We start from the raw sequence: 20,368 nt of genomic DNA on the forward strand, positions 1-20,368 counted from the left end.
TGGGGTCTCTGGGGCCCGCTCCTGATTTTTATTCAAAACTTCCTGTCGTTCCATACTTTCTGTGTCCAAGTTGGTGCCTCCTATAGTTCCATCCGTAGTCAGGAGAAGGGAGCCCCGCAGGGCTCTGTATTAAGTGTGTCTCTATTTTTAGTGGCCATTAATGGTCTAGCAGCAGCTGTCGGGCCCTCCGTCTCACCTTCTCTGTATGCAGCTACGACTTCTGCATTTCGTACCGCTGCTCCAGTACTGGTGTTGCTGAGCGTCTCCTACAGGAAGTCATCCACAAGGTGCAGTCATGGGCTCTAGCCCAAGTTTTCAGCCATGAAGACATGTGTCATGCATTTTTGTCAGTGTCATACTATTCATCCAGAACCAGCACTTTACCTTAATGTCGATCCATTCACTGTAGTGGAGACATATTGATTTTTAGGTCTCGTTTTCGATGCTCATTTGACTTGGCTTCCTCATCTTCGTCAGCTTAAATGGAAGTGTTGGCAGCACTTCAGTGCCCTCCGCTGGCTGAGCAACACAAACTGGGGTGCAGATCGCTCCACACTGCTGCAGCTCTATAGGGACCTTGTTCAATCCCGCCTTGTCTATGAGAGAGTGATTTATGGTTCGGCACCACCCTCAGCATTCTGTTTGGTCGACCGTTTCCACCACTGCGGAGTTCGACTTGCGACATGAGCTTTTAGGATGAGTCCGGTGACAAGCGTACTGGTGGAGGCTGGAGTGCCTCCATTGAAGATCAGACGTGCACAACTGCTGACTAGTTACATTGCACACATTCATAGCTCTCCTGAACATCCTAATTACTGTCTTCTTTTCCCAACCACGCCGGTTCACCTCCCGCATAGGTGACCCAGGTCATTGCTAATGACTGCAGTTCGCATGCGATTGCTTCTGTCTGAACTGGAGTCCTTCCCTTCACCACCTTTCCTCGAGGTCCATTCATGTACACCTCCGTGTTGTAGCTGTAGGCCGAAGCTTTGCCTGGACCTTTCGTGTGGCCCTAAGGACTCCGTTAACCCTGGGACTCTGAAGTGGTTTACACTGATGGCTCGATGCCTGATGGTAATGTTAGCTTTGCCTTTGTCCACAGAGGCTATATTGAACAGCATTCTTGCCTGATGGCTACAGTGTATTCCCTGCAGAACTGGTGGCCATATCTCGTGCGCTTCACTATATCCGTTCATGCCCCGAGGAATCATTTCTTCTGTGTACTGACTGCTTGAGCAGCCTACAAGCTATCAACCAGTGCTACCCTCACCATCCTTTGGTGGCATCCTTCCAGGAGTCCATCTATGCCCTGGACCGGTCCCATCATCAGTGGTGTTTGTGTGGACCCCAGGACACGTCGGCATCCCAGGCAACAAACTCACCGACAGGCTGGCTAAACAGGCTACGTGGAAACCACTTCTGGAGATGGGCATCCCTGAACCTGACCTGCGTTCTGACTTACGGCTTTGAGAGATGGAATGGCATAACAGTACGCACAACAAACTGTATGTCATTAAGGAGACTTCGAATGTGTGGAAGTCTTCCATGTGGACCTCTCGTAGGGAATCAGTTGTCCTCTGCTCCTCATTGGCCACGCTTGGGCGTCCCACGATTACCTTTAGCAGCGTGAAGACCTGCCTCAGTGTCAGGACGGCGCCTGGTTGACAGTGACCCATATTCTGGTGCACTGTCCCACTTTGACTGCCCAGCGGCGATATCTTGGGTTACCAGACTCGTTGCCACTCATTTTATCTGACAACGCCTCATTGGCTGATTTTGTTTTACGTTTTATTCGTGAGGGTGGGTTTTACCGTTTGATCCAAGTTTTAGCGCACGTCCTTTGTCCCTCTGTGTCCTCCACCTTAGTGCTTTTAGGGTGGAGGTTTTAATGTGTTGCAGAGTGCCTGGCTTTTCCTTTTTATTCTCGTGGTCGGCCAGCCACTGTAATCTGCTTTCTTGTTTTACTCTCTTCTGTTTCTAACATCTCTGTTGTTTTCTTGTCCTCTTTTGTTCCTTTTATTGTTCATTGCCTTTCCTTCGTTCTTGTGGTTTTTCCTTTCTTTCCATTTTGTGTTATATGTCTCTTCTGTTTTATTCTCACACTTTTGGCATTGTTTTATTAGGAACAAGGGACCGATGACCTCGTAGTTTGGTCCCTCTTTTAAACCAACCAACCAACCAACTTGAGTGGTATTCAGGTATGAATAAAATTTGTATGTGTGTTTGATTTTGACGGTAATAACCCAAGGCAGTTCAATATAATGATTTAAATAATGAGAACTTCATAGGTTACTCATTTTTTTATGCTTAGCACAATGTGTTTCGAGAAATTATTCTCATTTTCAAGTGCATTTGTGCATTGGTTTACATGAATATGTTTGGTGAAGTTTGCAAGTGTGATTTTCTGACTCTCTTGCATCTTTTTAAAGTTAGACTGCAAGAGAGGCAGAAAATCACATATGCAAACATAATCAAACATATTCATATAAACCTATGCATAAATGCACTTGAAAATGAGAATAAAGTCTCAAAACGCATTGTGCTAAGCATTAAAAAATAAGTAATTGGTGTGCCTGTATTTAGGCTAACTGCACCCTGTGACCAACATACGCCGATGTGTCGTCAGCGTACATGGTAATAATGGAGTTGTTGTCTAGGATATTTGGGAACTCATTTACATAAAATTTAAACAAATGCAAAAAGATGTAAAGTGGAGCATTGTGGACAGCAAAATTTATATTTCTTATCTTTGAACTTCTTGTTTCAACCCTCTCATTTATCACGTGCAACTTGTGAACACCGTTGCTTATCTTTTAGGCACAATTCACTTAAAAGCATCAGCTCACCACTGGCATCACTGTTTATGAGTATTATTAAGAGTGCACCATGATGGACTCTGTTAAAAGCTTTTGAGAGGTATAAACATACTCCTGTTGCTTGGTAAAGCACTCTGTCTTCAGGTCACAAGTGGCCCATCGGGACCATCTGACCACCGTGTCATCCTCAGCTGAGGATGCTGACAGGAGGCGTGTGTGGTCAGCACACCACTCTCCCAGTCGTGACAATGGTTTCTTTGACCAGAGCTGCTACTTTTTGGTTGAGTAGCTCCTCAATTGGCATCACGAGGCTGAGTGCACTCTCAAAAACGGCAACAATGCATGGTGGCACAGATGGTCACCCATCCAAGTGCCGGCCACGCCCGACAGTGCTTACTTCAGTGATCTGACGGGAACCGGTATATCCACTGAGGCAACGCCATTTCCTGTTGCTTGGTGACCTTCATTAATATTCTTTAACACACAGTGAACAGACTCTACTCCCACAGACATTGTTCTCCAATCATTTTTCTAATTATACTCCTTTATGATTTTTGCATAATTTTCTCTGTTACTTTGCTGAAGGTTGGGACTAAGGCAACTATTTCCCCCTTTTTATACAAAGATTTGACTACACTCAGTTTCAAACTATGTGGCAATACACTTTTCTTAAGTATACAGCTTATTAGGTGGACTAATGGTGTGGGTAACTCTTACTTCCGTTATCTTCAATGGAAAAGGAAAAATTTCATTCCAGCCTGCCAATTTTTTATTCATGAGGCTCATTAGCTGCAGAATTGCTGTAATTGAAGGTAGCTTACAACCATTCAGTTCATTTTATTGTTTTACCTACATGGCCAGTCCCATTTCACTCAAATATCATTTTCAGTGGTATCTATCTATAAAGTAATAGTTAAATGTATTGTTGATAACAGAAGAATCAGAAACATTATCATTATTTAGATTTAATTCAGTATGATTAATCTAGTTTTCATAGTATTGTTTGTGATTTCATTCACTACTAATTGGCAAGACTTTGAGACACAATCAGAACTGTGTACCTACTTGCTAATACTTTCTGCTTCTAGCCTCCTAACTTTATCATTTAGTTATTAGTAAATTCTTGAGCATAAGTTCTTTTATGTTTAATTACATTTACACTGCCAATATATGATGCCTTGAACCACTGGAAGTTTGAGACAGGTAGCTGACACCCCATTGAGCTGAAAGCTAGCTTACAAAATATAGGTGCTATTTTTAGTAGATGTTCCTGGAAAAATGAACCCTTTCAGCTGAAATATTGAGTTTTTTTAGTTGAGGTACTGTTGGTAAATAATGTACACATGTAACTTTTCTTAAGAATTGAAAAAGTTTGTGAACCTGACACAATGTGGTCAACTTTGAATTGCACCCTATAGCAATTCATACCACTTTGTGAAATGACTTTTTATTGTCTCAGTTTTGCATACATTTATTTTTATCCAGATATTTATTTTGTAATATTTATTTCTTAATTCATTACAACTGAAAAGTTTACAACTCCGAGTTAGTTTAATACAGTCATAATTTCTAACACAAGATCCTTAAACGTTATTATCTGGTTACAGTAAAAATTAAGATAACAAAGATGTGGATGGATACTTTTTATGGACAACATAAATGTGTGCTGCCTGATTTATTTCAGTCACCAGGTGACTCATTTCAACAAATCTTAATTGCTCCCTTATATCACCCGATATAGTTTTTCTGTTAAGAATGTCAAACCTTGGTTATGTATCAGTTTGGATAATTGTTTGTATTTTATTTTCAGTCTACTTTTTCATCTGAATTTTATGTATTGCCCTTTCTATTATCATCATCAGTAAAAGCCAACCCAAGTGTGAAAATTTTCTTGTTGTGTCATTACAGTACTCTGCACTCTATGGATTGGGATTTGAAGTTGTTCCGAAGTCACCAACTTCACTGTTTGATATACCTGTGAGTATTGTGACTGTATTTTTCGCTTTCATACTTCACATTTGCATCTGTATATGTATGTTTGTCTGGATGGATGGGGTGGGAGGATGTAAATTGTTTCATTTCCCACATATGTGCAGATAAGAAAGTGATACTTTATGTAATATGCAAATAAATTGTTACTTCAGTGTAGTTTACTTTTCAGTAATGAAAACTTTAACAACAGTGTTACAGATACATTGTTTTTCAAATAAAATGTTTCTTTGTGACAAGTGGAGAGAAAATGAGCTACCAGTAGGTTTGATGGGAAGAGTGTGATGCCAATTTTTGCATCATTGTCTGATACAACTAGGAAGGTCATGGCTGTGAACCATGTAGCATGTGGAGATCAAAATTTACACTAAGATGATGGTTGAAAATACAGTAGACAGTGAATGTTATGATTGCAAGTAATGTGAGATCTAATCAGAAGTTATGAAAAAAGAATAATTTTAAACAGCTACATATGGTCAAAAAAAGTTCCAAATCAAAGTGTTGGTCCAGACAAGTGAAGTGACAGTTGTATTTGTGAATCAGCATAATGAAGGTTTCAAATTCGAAATATAAACTGCTGAGTCACCCAAGTGGTCAACTATTTATATCCTGTTACAGACCAACAGCTATCTGCCATGATCCCTGGCGTCGCAGCAGCTGAAAGCTGAATTATTTGCCTTACAAATAGCATTGCTGTTACTCTCCAAGTCTGTCTCCATACTGCTGGAATGGCAGTATATTAGATACCCCTCCCCTTTAAATGGCCCATAGGGCCAGTAGAGGCTGGGGTGAAACTGAGAGTGGTGATACAGAGGGGCAGGCATCTGTGCAAACAGCTCAGTGACAATAGATGCCATGGGCATTGTCACAGGGATTTGTTCTTCCTGTTAGGATGGAACTTCCACAGCTTGGGGCAGTAGTTTTTTCTCCACAAACTACCCATATTCTGTTGCCCACGATAATCTTGGCATAATGAGTTGATACAGGGTGCAGAGGTCGTATTCTTGCCTTGCTGGGAGCATGGCCAGGAGCTTTGGTGGGTAGTGTTGGAAGTCTGGGACTTAGCGATCTGGACCTGATACAGTGAGGAGGCATAACTGGGAGTGGAGGCCATTTCAGGCGGCTACTTGGACACTGATGAGGTTGTGTTGGACATAACATAATTTGACTGCCAGTGCAGGGAGCTGATTGCAATGGCATACAAGGCACTCTTGTTTGCTCCCCCCCTAACCAATAATGATCCATTGGGTCTACCTTGGTATATGGCCATACGTGCAAGCTCTGATTAAAGAGTTCATGTGATAGTATGAGCATGACTGTGTGGACTGGGCCCACTGAGTCATTCTCAGATTGGAAAGGGTATGGTGCATGTGTCCTTGTAACACATCACCAAGACTGTGGTCATATTCAGGTGTGGATCCATACTAAGAAAGGAAACATTTCAGAAGTCACCATCATCATCATTTTATTCACTTGGGCCTGTAAAGTTCCGACCAACTGCTCTCCTTCAGAGTTTGATGCAGGGTGAAAAGGAATGGTGGTCAGATGTAATATGCTACTTCTTTAGCAAAAGGAACAGACTCACCCAATGTGCATTGTTGGACATTGTCAGAGGTGATAGTGGTGATGCTCCCTTTGTGGTGAAAAGCATTGATAGAGCTCTAATTACAACTGCTGATGTCACTGATGATATCCGTGGGAAATTAGACAGACTCTCCACAAATAGTCACATGGCCCCTTTGAACAGGCCTGCAAAGTCAATGTGTATGCTGGCCTGTGGCTGTTTGAAATAAGTCATGGAGGAAAGTGTTGCACCAGTTTCAACTGACTTCACACACATTTATCAGGTCCAGGCTGCATGTTCACTGGTGGGTCAATGCCTGGCCAATATACATGACACATTGCCAATGTATTCATCCTTGACATCCCCTAGTGTGCCTTCTGTAATATCTTGAGGATGTGAGGCCAGATGAAACCTGAGATCACAAACCAGCACACTGACTCCCCTGTGGCCAGTGGAAGAACCTCTGATTAACACTGAGTCTGTAGTGCAAAGAAAAATATATCCATACGTCAGTCCATTGTAGCTCTTCTATATGCAGAATCAGTTAAACATCTAAGTTAGATTCAACACTGATACGGGGGGCATTCGGTAAGTAATGCAGCACATTTTTTTCCCTTGGCCAATTTCGATTGAAAAAATGTGGAATTTGTTTTCAGCCCCTAAAGTTTCATGAAGTTCTGACAGGTGGCAATGCTATAAATACCTTCACAATAGTCTCTGTAACGGGGATGCATTCCAAGCAGTGAGCTGTCATTGAGTTTCTTTTGGCAGTAAACCAAAACATCACGGATATTCACAGGCACTTGCAGAATGTGTGCAGAGACCCAGCAGTGAGCAAAAGCACAGTGAGTCACTGGGTGAGGCATCTGTCACCATCACAACAAGATCGCGCAAACCTGTCTGATATCCTCAATGCCAGCTGGCTGTACACAGCTGTTAACCCTTGCAATGTTGGAACTGTTCATTGCCACAAAAGTGCAAACAAACTTCTCCTTCTCCACAACACAAGGCCTGGCACAAGTCTGTGCACCTGAGAGGAGCTCACAACACTTCACTGGACTGTTCTTCCTCATCCTCCATACAGTCTAGATCTTCCACCTCCTGACTTCCATCTGTTTGGCCCAATGAAGGATGCGCTCCATGGGAAGCAGTATGTGGATGATGGGGAGGTTATTGATGGAGCAAGGTTTTTGCTCCGACATCGACCAGTAGAGTGGTATCGTGTGGGCCTACAGACCTTCTCATTACGGCTGCATAAAGCCATCACATTGAATGAAGATGATATTGAAAAATAAAGTTGGGTAGCCAAAAGAGTGCGGAATAATATGGTCTATTGGAATCCTGAATAAACCCAACCTCTTTCTGGGGGGAGGGGGGGGGGGGGGGGGGAGGTATTGCGGCATTTGTTGAATGATGCACCTTGAATATGCTTTGAAATCAGTGCAAATATGAATTGTGCCATTAGGCTTTTTGTTTGCCACAGTGGGCATCACCCATTGGCTAGATGTGACTGGTGCTACAACATGTGATGCTTCTATATGGTGGAGTTTTGCATTAATACACTTTTATTTTTACTTATTTATTTGGTCCATGCATCTTATAATGTACAGATGTACAAAATATGGAACAACTAGAACATTTGTACCTAGAACAAGATAGAAAAATAAAAAGAAATTTTATGCACAGTTGACTACTGTGTACATAGTATTTCCAGGACACAATTTTTCATAAGATTTAAATTTTTTGGGGAGAGGATTAGATCATATGGCCAGTGCAAGTTTGTCTTCAGAGACTCATCAACATAATAAAAGGTGTTTTTGATTAACATTTCCTTTACATTACTTCTAAAAGTATTGGTTCTTTTCCTAACAGATTGGGATAGGATAGGGATAGTTTGCTGAAGAATTTCTAATCTTATCACAACTTCTACTCAGTTTGGCTCACAAGATGAATGTTTGCCATGAATCGTATGTCATATTTGTGCGTTTATCCATTGGTAACAAACGAGTCAAAGTTTTTCTTGTTTTGTTTTACAAAAATAATTGTTTCTGGAATGAAAAGACAGGGCACAGAAAATACACAGCAGTGAGGATTAAAATTACAACACTGTGAACTGATAATACAACAAACATCATATGAAGTGTACTTCATGCTTGAACATTCAAAAAATCAGCATTTCAGTGCAACCACACAAAACAGGTTGAAGTAACATATCTGCATTCCTTAAATAATGGAACACTATGCTGTGGTTTTCACATTTAAGAATTAGATTAGATTGTTGATTGTTTGTGTGAAAACCAGATTACATTTTGTGAAACAGAGAGAAATGCCACCTAGCATGTGAAAGAATTCAACAGTGACAGAATTATAGCATATTGAGATTGTGTTTTATCGTTCCACGACATTGCTGTTAGCGATGGTAGAAATCCCACGACTATCATAGTTATGTGACTATGGAAAGAGAGGGCTTGAGAGGACTGTACTCAACACTGTGCAGTATCTCAGTTGTTCTGATATACAAGAATAATATTGGAGCTAATGGGATATCCCTCCATTCTGCTGTATAACCACAATCAAGTGCTCTTGCATGTTATCAGTGATGTTTCTTGTGTACTCGGTATGATTTCTGCTTTGGGTAGTTATCTTGGAAAACTTTAATGTAAAGGGCTTCTGTAAAGTTTGGAAGGTAGGAGACGAGATACTGGCAGAAGTAAAGCTGTGAGTACCGGGCGTGAGTCGTGCTTCGGTAGCTCAGATGGTAGAGCACTTGCCCGCAAAAGGCAAAGGTCCGGAGTTCGAGTCTCGGTCGGGCACACAGTTTTAATCTGCCAGGAAGTTTCATATCAGCGCACACTCCGCTGCAGAGTGAAAATCTCATTCTGGAAACATCCCCCAGGCTGTGGCTAAGCCATGTCTCCGCAATATCCTTTCTTTCAAGAGTGCTAGTTCTGCAAGGTTCGCAGGAGGGCTTCTGTAAAGTTTGGAAGGTAGGAGACGAGATACTGGCAGAAGTAAAGCTGTGAGTACCGGGCGTGAGTCGTGCTTCAGTAGCTCAGATGGTAGAGCACTTGCCCGCGAAAGGCAAAGGTCCCGAGTTCGAGTCTCGGTCGGGCACACAGTTTTAATCTGCCAGGAAGTTTCATATCAGCGCACACTCCGCTGCAGAGTGAAAATCTCATTCTGGAAACTTTAATGTAGCTTTAATCCTTAACTTCTCTGCACTCCTGTGCTAATGTTCCTTCATCTTTTGCCAATGAAAGGCAGTTACATACCTACATACATAATAGGGACACCATTTCAGCCTGTGTTAACTTCACCCATTTGAGACTACCTCTGCAAGGTGCCTGAATGGTGCCTTGTTGGCAAGCCATATGCACTGTCTCGTGTGATTTCCAACATATTCGTATCCTGCCATCAGCATGTACTGTCTGTAGTCCCTTTTAATACTTGATTTTCTCTATGGGACAAAGATCGGGCAATTGAGTTGGTGTCTGAATAACAGGGGGAATTATAAAGAAGGTTGCTTGAATAATACTTTTGTTTCCATTGATTATTTTCACTTGTTGGTTCACTACAGCCCATAATGCCTCGGCACCACTCCTAAAGGTTGGCAGATGAATTGTGATCCTAATCATATTTGATACCTTACTTTTCTGTGGCAGAGAATCTACCTCCCCATCCTGTTCACAGGGCACTTTTTGTTTTCTTGTATTTTGCAAATATTATTCAATGTACTTCCACCATCCATAACAGAAATAATTTCAGAACACTTGCTGTGCACTAGATTTAAACTTTTATTACAGTTTTCTTGGTCTTTCACTATCTAAATACTGTTTTTGTATGTCACTTTTACCCACTTACTATCTGAAGAAATCAAATTGTTTGCTTCAAAGTTTTGTGCACAGCCTAGTGTAAATTCAAATAAATCAGAGTATTCCTCACATGAAGCATCCAAGTTGCTATCCAGAATACCATTAGTTAGCACATTAATTGAAACTTGTATTTGAAAACCAAAGTCTGTAAAAGAATGTTGCTACTGGTGAAAACACCACAAAAAATGTTATTAGTATAACGTTGACTGTTACTTGTGTTTTTAAAGCAATAGGCTAGTTACTACATGTTACCAAACAATTTTTAGTTGGCTGCAAAGCTGGTGAACCAATATGCCAGTATGTTCATCATTAATTAAGGATACAGAAGCTCTGATATCCACTTGAAAAAATTCCACGTCCATGTTGTCGATGAACAGTTAGATCATCAGTTTGAGTAGAGATTTGATACTCACATACGCTTTGCAGTGTAGTGCCATGTATGACACCGACTGTGAGCAGCTTTGACTGATGACAGCCACATGTCAACCTTTGTTGCTAGGAAAACCTGTAGAATTGTGCTGTATAGAATTGCATTGGCTGTGACTGCTTTCTGGACCACCACCTCTGAAGGTCTCACTCTATGGTGGTACAACATGCAATGTGTGGTTTTTATGAGCAATAAAAAAGGTGGAAATGATGTTTACGTTGATCTCTATTCCAGTTTTATGTACAGGTTCCGGAACTCTTGGAACCGAGGTGATGCAAAACTTTTTTTGATGTGTGTATATGCCTGCTTCAAATTCTTCTGACACTTATTGGAACTTTGTCTAGCAGCCACTACATGTGTTTGTGTCTCAAAATGAGTGAAGCAACACCAGCTATCAAATGACAAGCTACTGAGGTCTGTGAGTGATCGTGATGTAGACCCAACTTGTAAATGTGGGTGCTAGAGGACAGTAGCAAAGTAGACTGAACATGAGAACAAGAAATGGTACTAGCCATGAAAAACAGCAGAAACCATTGGAGATATGTATTCCAAGGTTCCATTAAATCCCAGAAACCTAAGTGCTAACAGTGCCAGTGTAGACACCAGTGGTGCTGATGTTGACAGACATTGTCTTGCCCTGCTATATGCTCCAGCAGGTCACTCTGCTGTTTCTATAGTATAGGGTGGTTTTAAGTAAATTTTCACTACTTGAGAGGGCTCCCACAAATAAAGAGTGATCATAGGACAGTGAAACTTTATGGAAACGTTTGTAAGGACTTGTGGAAGAGCAATAACAAATAAACCATTGAAAGAAAGACATTTAATTTCCAAATGACAGGGTAACATTTGTTAATTGTGCACCACATTTACATCCCATGTTACAAATATTGCTCAATACAACAACCATCTGCATCCACAATGGCTTGTAACCACATTAGAGATTGCTCTACTGCTGCTTGAAACATCTCCGGTGGGATATTAGCTACCTTCCTCACTATGCTCATCTTCAGTCTCCAACGTGTTAGTGTCCCACTGATAAACCCTATCCTTCAGGTATCTCCACAGCCAGAAATTGCTTAAGTTCAAATCTGATGATCTCGGTGGCCACATAATTTGGAATGATCAATGAATGATTCAGTTTTCTCCAAATGTATTACAGAGTAAACAAGTGTCCTCATGAGCATTGTGAGGTGGATCTGCAACATGCATCAAAACAGTCGAGTCCAAAGCGCTTCTCTCTCAAAGAGAAGGGATCATGTGTTTGCAAAGAAGATCACATAACATGTGCCATTCATGCTGCATGTCCTTGGTCCTTAGGGCCCAAGTTCCTCAAAGAAAAATGGACCAGTCATGAACTATGCTGTGAAGCCCCACCACACAGTGACATGTTCACCATACAGGGGAACTTAATGAACAATTGTTAACAGCACTTTTCAGATGGTGAACCAAGGAATGTTCAGCTGTCCTGACACTGCTTGAAGTTCACACATTTTGTCCAGCATTCTCAGCCATCGCAACAGTAATTTCTTCAAGATTTGTTGTGTAATTGGCCATGGGCTTCTCCCAGGAGCAGCTCCAAAATCTCTAGTTAATTCAAACTTCAGAATAATGTTCTTCAACCCCAGTGCATAAGGAAGACCTCCCCATATTCCTTTAATATGCCAATACTCATGAAGAGCAGCAACACTGCAGTGCACTGTCAGAACTTTGGAAATTTGTGGTAAGGTACTGCTGAGGTCATCTGTCCCTAGGCTTACACACTATGTAATCTAACTTAACCTAATGACAAAACATACACACACACACACACAAACACACACACACACACACACACACACACACACACATACACACATGCCTGAGGGAGGACTTGAACCTCTGACGGGGCACTGTCAGTACCTCATTTTTATAAAGTTGGATGCCTGTATGGCAAACAGTTTTCCATCTACACTGGGTCAAGTAACAAAAGTTTAATTATAACCGTCCTGTGTTTGAATGTGGTGTTTTTGTTCCTGTTGTTGTTTATTCAAACATAGTTCCATATAAAAATCCAGGCCCAGAAAAGTGGGGTAACAGTTGTTATTTGTAGATTGGCATATCAAAGGATTCAAAAATGAGATACAAACTGCTGATCCAACCACCAGACTGAGTATTTATTTTCTGTTGTGGGCCAACAGCCATCTCATGCAACGTGTTTGTGATGACCCCAGGAGGTGCAGCAGTTGAAACTGGAACTATCTGCCAAACTCTGCCACCACACTCCTAGTATATCTCCATATTTCTGGGTTGGCAATATGTCAGACCTATGGTGAAAGCATGTAGGGAAAGAAGAAGAAAAGAGTACACAGAGAGATCTTGAGGCAAAGTAGTTCAAGGAAGACAGCCTAAATCCATGAGGAAATCTGTATATGAGTGAAGACAATGAGTTTGGACAAAATTTAATAGAATGCGCAGTCATCACCATGTTGTGTGAAGTGCTAACGTGAACATAACATTAATAATAATAATTTGTTCAAAGACCAAGTCATCTCTTACAATCTGGAGACTAATACAATATAGGGATTTTGTAAGATCACTGTTCTGAATTGGTGAAATATAATTACTGTTTAGAATTTATAAATGCAGCTTGTGTAAATACATAGGCAAATATTATTTTATTTTGAGGCTTCAGTCCATTTTTTATTTGTTAATATATGGGATGATTCACAATTTATCTTTTTTTTTAATGTTTAGTAAACAATATTATTTTATGCATATCTCTCTCTCTCTCTCTCTCTCTCTCTCTCTCTCTCTCTCTCACACACACACACACACACACACACACACACACACACAAATTGAGGAAATCAGCTGTGACATGGCCCTCTGGTTTTGAAAAATGAGTAACTCTTCTTTCCATTGAACATGATGTTTCTTTTAACTTCAGTGTATGTGAGAGCAATCTCTTCAACAAAATTGTTATTTTTGCATCCCATGTGTTTCTTGGCTATATTATATGCATTGTTTGTATTTGACAAGTAAGTAAAACGTCTAAAATATTTTTATTACATTTCACAAAGAAGAGAATATAAAGAAAAGAAAGTGATGAACATGCTAATCAAAACTTTCAGGAAGTTCAGTATCTTCTGGAAAGTTATATATGGATAGGGCTAGCAGACAAATGCTATATATGTGATTTAATCCTGTTATTATGACCACCTGCTACTACCCAGAGTAGCCATTCTGTGCAATATGGAAGACAGCTAGACTGACTGGTAGTGACTCATTCAGTTGCTTGCTGGTAATTTGTTACATGTAGCTGATTGAGACTGTGTAGCAGAGGATTCACAGAATCAATGTGGCTAGCAAAGTGGACCCCACCAATTCTCATTTCCATACAAGGCCTGGAACTGGGTGGCCAAAGAAGCACATGAAAGTCCTGATCATTTTCCTGTAACTGTTCTTGGAGATTTACACCAATATGACATGTTTCACTGTCATACTAAAAGACTGTGTCAGACAAAGGGTAGGTATTCATTATTTATTGGTGTGTATGATGTGCAAGTATGAATTTGTAATGAAAGCAAAATACAGTACCTTGCAAATGGATGTGCTCTGTGGAACCTCATATGCAGCAGGGCTTGTAGAACTGTCATTATAAATACATATCTTATATACCTATCATTCTAACTTATGATATGGCGGTTCTCATGTATCATATGCTGCTGAGATCAAATTTTGAGGTGGTCATAGTAATGTGGACTGACTGAATAGAAGACATTTGTGTCCGTGTTTCTCTCTCTCTCTCTCTCTCTCTCTCTCTCGCTCTGTCTCTCTCTCTCTCTCGCTCTCTTTCTCTCCCCCTGTGAGTGGACTTTGCTGTCCATCAGGCGCAGCACATTAGTAATGCTGTCAAAACTTTCTTTTCCCTCTCCGTTGGCAACAGTTTCACTCTGCAAAACAATTTGCTATGAAAAATATAATTCCGCATATTAAAAATGTCCCTTGAATAATATTGAACTGCAATTAAACTATAATAATTTATAATTACTAGTACTGTATGTCAACCTGTTATTGTTTGCCATTCAGCATTAGAATCTGGAAAGAGTTAATGAAGTATTGGGAAAAAGTAATACAGTTGTACACAGTAGAAAGTCATTTTCTGCTTCACAAGTGCAAAATTTGGTGTTTCTAGATGTTACATAGCTTTAATTCATTATTTCTCTTTAAATCTCCTCTACTATCAAGAAAGTGGAGGCGACTCTCTCTTCATTTGGACAAGTCATTTTGAAATACATTTTACAATTTATTTTAATATATGATTGTAGTGTGTAAATTACCAACAAAGATTTTCTTATGTATACATTACATGTGTTTTAGGAATTTACGTGTTTCGTTCAGCAGCTAGGGAAACTTGCAAGAGAAACTGGCCTCGATGCACAAAATTATACTTGTAGAGGGTGTGGAAGTGCTGTTGGAATTAATGCTGGGAAAGCTAGGTATGGATGAGCACACTCCACCTCATCTGAAAGTACTTATATCTTTCTTACTGGAATAAAAAGATAACTGTGTAAAATAAGTTTCATAGACACTCACATTTATTTTGTAAACTTTTTTGTCATCTTGAAATTTGGCAATATAACTTAAAAAATGTGAAAATGAAAAATAATTAAACAGTGTCATACATAATGAAATATGTACAATGTAAGTTTTAACACTTCCTTATAAGTATAATACAGTAAAGTAATGCTACACAATATTTGCATTTACTAATTGCAACTTAGTAAATGTGCAATGCAGTAAATGAAATATATTGCAGGTGATATTGGTGATTTCTGGCAGTGACTCGTAGAGCTTCCTAAAGCTTATTCTCCAAAGAATAACTACTTTTCACGAATCACTCAGGTGAAGACAAGAGTCTAAGTCCATCATCAATTTTACAATGTTATGATGCATCCTGTTTGTTTTTCTTAACCTTTTATTGATAAACCACTGAAAATGTGTGCAGGCCATGCACTATAAGGTGGATCGTGGAGGTTGGCACCGAAACTACTATTGGCTGCCTCAAACTGTCTTGGTTTTTGCAATTTGCAATAAGCTGATATCCATTTGTGTAAAGTGTTTGATTTAATACCTTTGAGGCTAAGAAATTATTGTGGGTTATCATGTTAGGATAATTTATTTAACTTGACCTTAACCATTTTTATTTACACTGGATTTTCCCCCCTAGGTGAAGTGTGTTAGACAGTACATTCACCAGAGATGAACAGAACTTCACAACAGAATGGTCTTGAACACCTGAAATAGTTTTTGTGAGATGAATAGCTGTAGTGTGTGTCTCACGTAATGACTGATATTGACACAGCTTTTAGTTCACACTTATGGGTTTCATTGGTTTAGTTGCCTGGCCTCCCTGTCCTGTGTCATAGATCCATGTCACTCACACCTGTAGTTGAAATGGGGACAACTTCCAAATATCATGTAGGACTCCTTTTCACCGTGCTGACAGCAGCATCATAGCATGTCATGGACTCCATGACACTCAGAAATCAAGTCATCTTGATCCATGAACACTCACATCCTGTCCATAACTCATAACTAACCATAAGAGCTAGGACCAGAGCACATTTTAAAGAAATTTAGAAGTGATGGAATGGTGGACTGTTGTGATGTAGGCAAACAAATCAATTTAAATGATTTAAACATAAGGCCCATTTATCTTTTGTTAATGAGAGGCAATGACAAAAGTATCAGGAACCTCATTTCATCCCATGTAAACCTCGCCCATGTGAGAATACCTCCACTGGCTGCCTGAATGGTGCCTTATTGGCAGGCAGGGTGTATTGTCTCATGTGATTTCCAACATACACATACCCTGTCATCAAAGTGAACTGCCATGTACAACAACTCATGACTTCAAGTGATCTTTTTCCATTCATTGTGTGTTAAATGATGATGATTCTGCTCCCATGCTAATTGCTGTACCCTGTGCTGTGCAATTTTCAGTGGTTGCTGTGTGGGGCAGTGGCTGCTGTACCCTATGGCAAGGTGATGCTTTTCAGTGATATGCAGTGAAGGGTTCCATGGATGATGTTTAATTCTCTTGAAATTTCTGGGTTTGCAGGTGTAGCTGATGGCACAAAACTATGAAATAACGTTTTGTCCCCATCTGGAAGAAACATCTTCAGAGATGTTTGGTGGTATTTTATCCCTGAAGATGTCTCACAGACAAAGGGGCCAAAATGTTAGTGAATAGTTTTATTTATTGGCAATGGTCTCTCTTCTTGGAAGTTTTAGCAAAAGTATGAATGATATAGTAATAAAATATTATATAGAACAGTCTTGATTGCATAAAAATACTTTTATTCATAATTGGTGACTGTTTTCAACCTGATGTGGATCACCTTTGGATCGTACTCTGTTTTTTAGAGTGCAGTAGAATAAAAGGAAACATGTAATGTAATGAAATTTAAGTTAAACAGAAATTATGTGATGTTATACCCAGTGATAATGTGTGGAGACAATGGAACTGTGGATACCACCAACTGCTGACTGTGTGGCTGTGTCAAGGAGTTTAATAGCAGAAGCCCTGCTCCTTGCCCGTCATCCTACATCACCTTTAGCCAATAGGATACAATGTGTGTAATACATGTCATACAGTATAATATAAACCTTAATAGAGGCTGGAGCAGAGGAAAAGCATGTTTCTCACTATTGAGTAACTGAAACCTGGTTTTATTTTTAAAATATCTCGCATTCAGTTATGGCACTTTTTGCATTTTTGGAATCTAATTACCTTAATTAGGTTTGTAAAATAATGCCGTTGAGGCCTGATGTCCTTCCTGCTGGACATACAAATTTGGATCCACTCCTGGAAATTACACATGGCTCTCTCCAACATTTTATTCAGTGCAGCTTCAATTTCTGGACAAATGGAAATTTTGAGATCATTGATTGTGCAGTGCTTGTTCATGCACGCTCTTGATTGCAAGTAGCGTGACAAAGAGAACTCACAGATCAATAGATCGGGTGAGTGTGGGGGTCAAGGACACCACCATACCGTGAAATGACATGTCCTGGGAACATTTGTTAAACCACTTTCTTTAATGCTCTCACCATGTGAGCTGTGGTACCATCCTGTTGGAACCACATTTCTCTCATATTCACTTGACACATTTCAAGTTCAGAATGATGAAAGTTGTTTAACATTTTGATGTAGCATACTCATGTCACAGTAACTATGGTTCCTCCCTCTTCAAAAAAGTAAGTCCAACAATCCCTGGAGGTGCTGCATCACAGTGTCACTTTTGAGCTGTGGAAGAGATTTTGGTGTAGTTCACGTGGGTTCTCTGACACCCCGTGCTGACAGTTCTGTACAATTAACTTAACCATCCACATGAAAACAGGCTCCATCACTCATAAGTACTGGGACATCTGCATCTTCTGTAAGTATAGTGTCCACCATGCCACAAAATTCTCTGCACTGCACAAAATCCATTTCACTAAGCTGCTGGACAATCATTACTTTTTGTGGGTGAAATTTGAGATCATCAAATAAGATGTGATGTGACATACCCAGTGACGCAGCCTGTCGCCTAGTGGATTGTTTTGGAGTAGCAAGAACTGCTGTTCTCATCTGTCTATGTTTTCTGGAGTTCAAACTGAACTGGGAAGAGCAGGTGGTTTCTTTTTCATCACAGATCCAGTACTGCTAAATGCTGCAACCCATCAAAATATAGTGTTTTAATATTGGAATGTGTCTTGAAGTCTGACATGAAACTTTCGAAAGATAAGACATTGAACCATGACCTCAGAATCATTGTTTCTAAAGAACTACTCGACCATGAACACACAATGCTCTACACTCCAATCCTCCATGGCTACTGAAACTGCATTGTCTGAGCTGTCTGCCAATGGTCAGTCAAGGTCAATACCCCCACTTGTCACCCAGTACTAGCAGTTTAAGAAACGTGCTTTTCCTGTGCTGTAACAATTTATATGTTATGCAGTTAAAATGTTGTATAATGTAATGTTAAAAAGTGTAATTGACCAGCCAGTGGCATCAGTTAACATATTACTAGACTGCCCTGTGCAGAACTTTGTGCACACCAAAGATGGGCTATAGGATGCTGCTGTTTATGTAACAAGCAGACACCTTATTGGTAGAGATCAAAGCTGCTACGCTGCTGCCATACTGCAGTTTGGCCACGTATGACCTACATATGTAAGTTGTCCTTCAACACTGACAACCAGTATTTTATTCAGTGCCATGTACTGCAGAAAATCCGTGTAACCATTGTCCAGCTTCGCCAGCAATACCACAACCGTAATAATATGTACAGAGTGCTATGTAATCGTTGTCTTGAATTTAATTACAAATAACTGTTTGTAAAAGTTTTCTACATTGGAGCTAAAGTATGGAGGAAGTAGCTTAATCTACCCATAACAATTTATATGTTGTTCAGTTTAAATTTTACATAGTATAATGTGAAAAAATGTAATTGACCAGCCAAGGGCACTCACTATCACATTAATATACTAAGTGCTGTGGGAGTTTGTGGGCACCAAAGGTGGGCTGTAGAACATCTGTCATTACCTAGCAACAAGGACGCCTTATCAGTAGCTTAAAAAAGGCGCTGTACTGCTTTCGGTTCAGCCGAGTATGGTCTTCATATTTGTGATGCAATATTGTTGGTTGGCACTGAAGGAAGACTTGCAAACAATGCAGATATGAAGATCATACATGGCCAAACCAAAAGCAGTATGGCAGAAGCACAATATCTTTGGTCATTATCAATAAGGCATCCACATTACTAGGTAATCAGCGACATGCTACAGCCCATCTTTGGTGTCTACAAAATCCCACAGAATGTAATCCACTAATTTGTTAACCAATGCCCTAGGTTAGTCAGTAACAGTTTTTAAGGTATATAAAGTTTTAACTGTAAATCACATAAATTGCTATTGTATATTAAGCCTTTTTCCTTTATATTTTAGTTCCAATGCAGAAAACGTTTGTAAACATTTATTTGTAATTAAGTTCAAAACAATGATTACACAGCATTTTATATGTGTTATTAGAGTGGCTGTGTTACTAGCAATGCTGGACAATGATTACAAGTGTTTTCTGCAGTACATGGCACTGCATAAAATGGCGGTCGGCGTTGTAGGACAACTGGCAGCCAACACAAATATGAAGACCATTCATGAATGGCCAAACTGATTAAGTATTAATAAAGGTTTCTCGGGCTTCCAGCCATGTCAAGTGATTTGAAATCCACGAGCTTTCGGCTGAGTAATCCTCAGCCATTGCCAAGTGGTGACTGTCTTCTGGTTGCTGCTGCTGTCCTTATATAGCTGCGCTGCCTTCCGTGACATCACTGGTGCCCACTCCAGCACCATATATGGTAATGTATGTGTTGTGCAGCTGCCGTGCCTGTGTCAACCTTCCAATGGCCGGGTCCCACACTGTGCTTAGCTGCAGGCCGCCGTCTTTATTGAGTGTATTGTCACAATTTTTTATTTCGTTCGCTTCTTTTATTATGCTATCCCAAAAACTGTTAGTCTGTGTGATAATAGATGTCTCGCTGAATGCAATATGATGACTGTTTTCTAATGTGTGCTCTGCTACTGCTGTTTGCTCTGGGTACCATTGACAAAAACATCTCTCATGTCCTACACAGTGCTGTTCAATGGTATGCACTGTCTGCCCGATACAGAA

The 20,368-nt window shown here is 40.1% G+C and overlaps 1 protein-coding gene across 2 annotated transcripts in view; it reads left to right on the plus strand.

The window, feature by feature from the left end:
* The window catches only part of LOC124555716 (run domain Beclin-1-interacting and cysteine-rich domain-containing protein), a 170,947-nt gene that overhangs the window by 78,450 nt on the left and 72,129 nt on the right, over positions 1–20,368 (plus strand). For both annotated transcript variants that reach the window (XM_047129724.1, XM_047129723.1), the window contains exons 3-4: positions 4,725–4,793; positions 15,028–15,146. In XM_047129724.1, coding sequence (XP_046985680.1) covers positions 4,725–4,793; positions 15,028–15,146 — 188 coding nt within the window. The remainder of the gene's footprint in view (positions 1–4,724; positions 4,794–15,027; positions 15,147–20,368) is intronic.

Source organism: Schistocerca americana, chromosome X (assembly GCF_021461395.2).
Source record: "Schistocerca americana isolate TAMUIC-IGC-003095 chromosome X, iqSchAmer2.1, whole genome shotgun sequence".
NCBI lineage: Eukaryota > Metazoa > Arthropoda > Insecta > Orthoptera > Acrididae > Schistocerca > Schistocerca americana.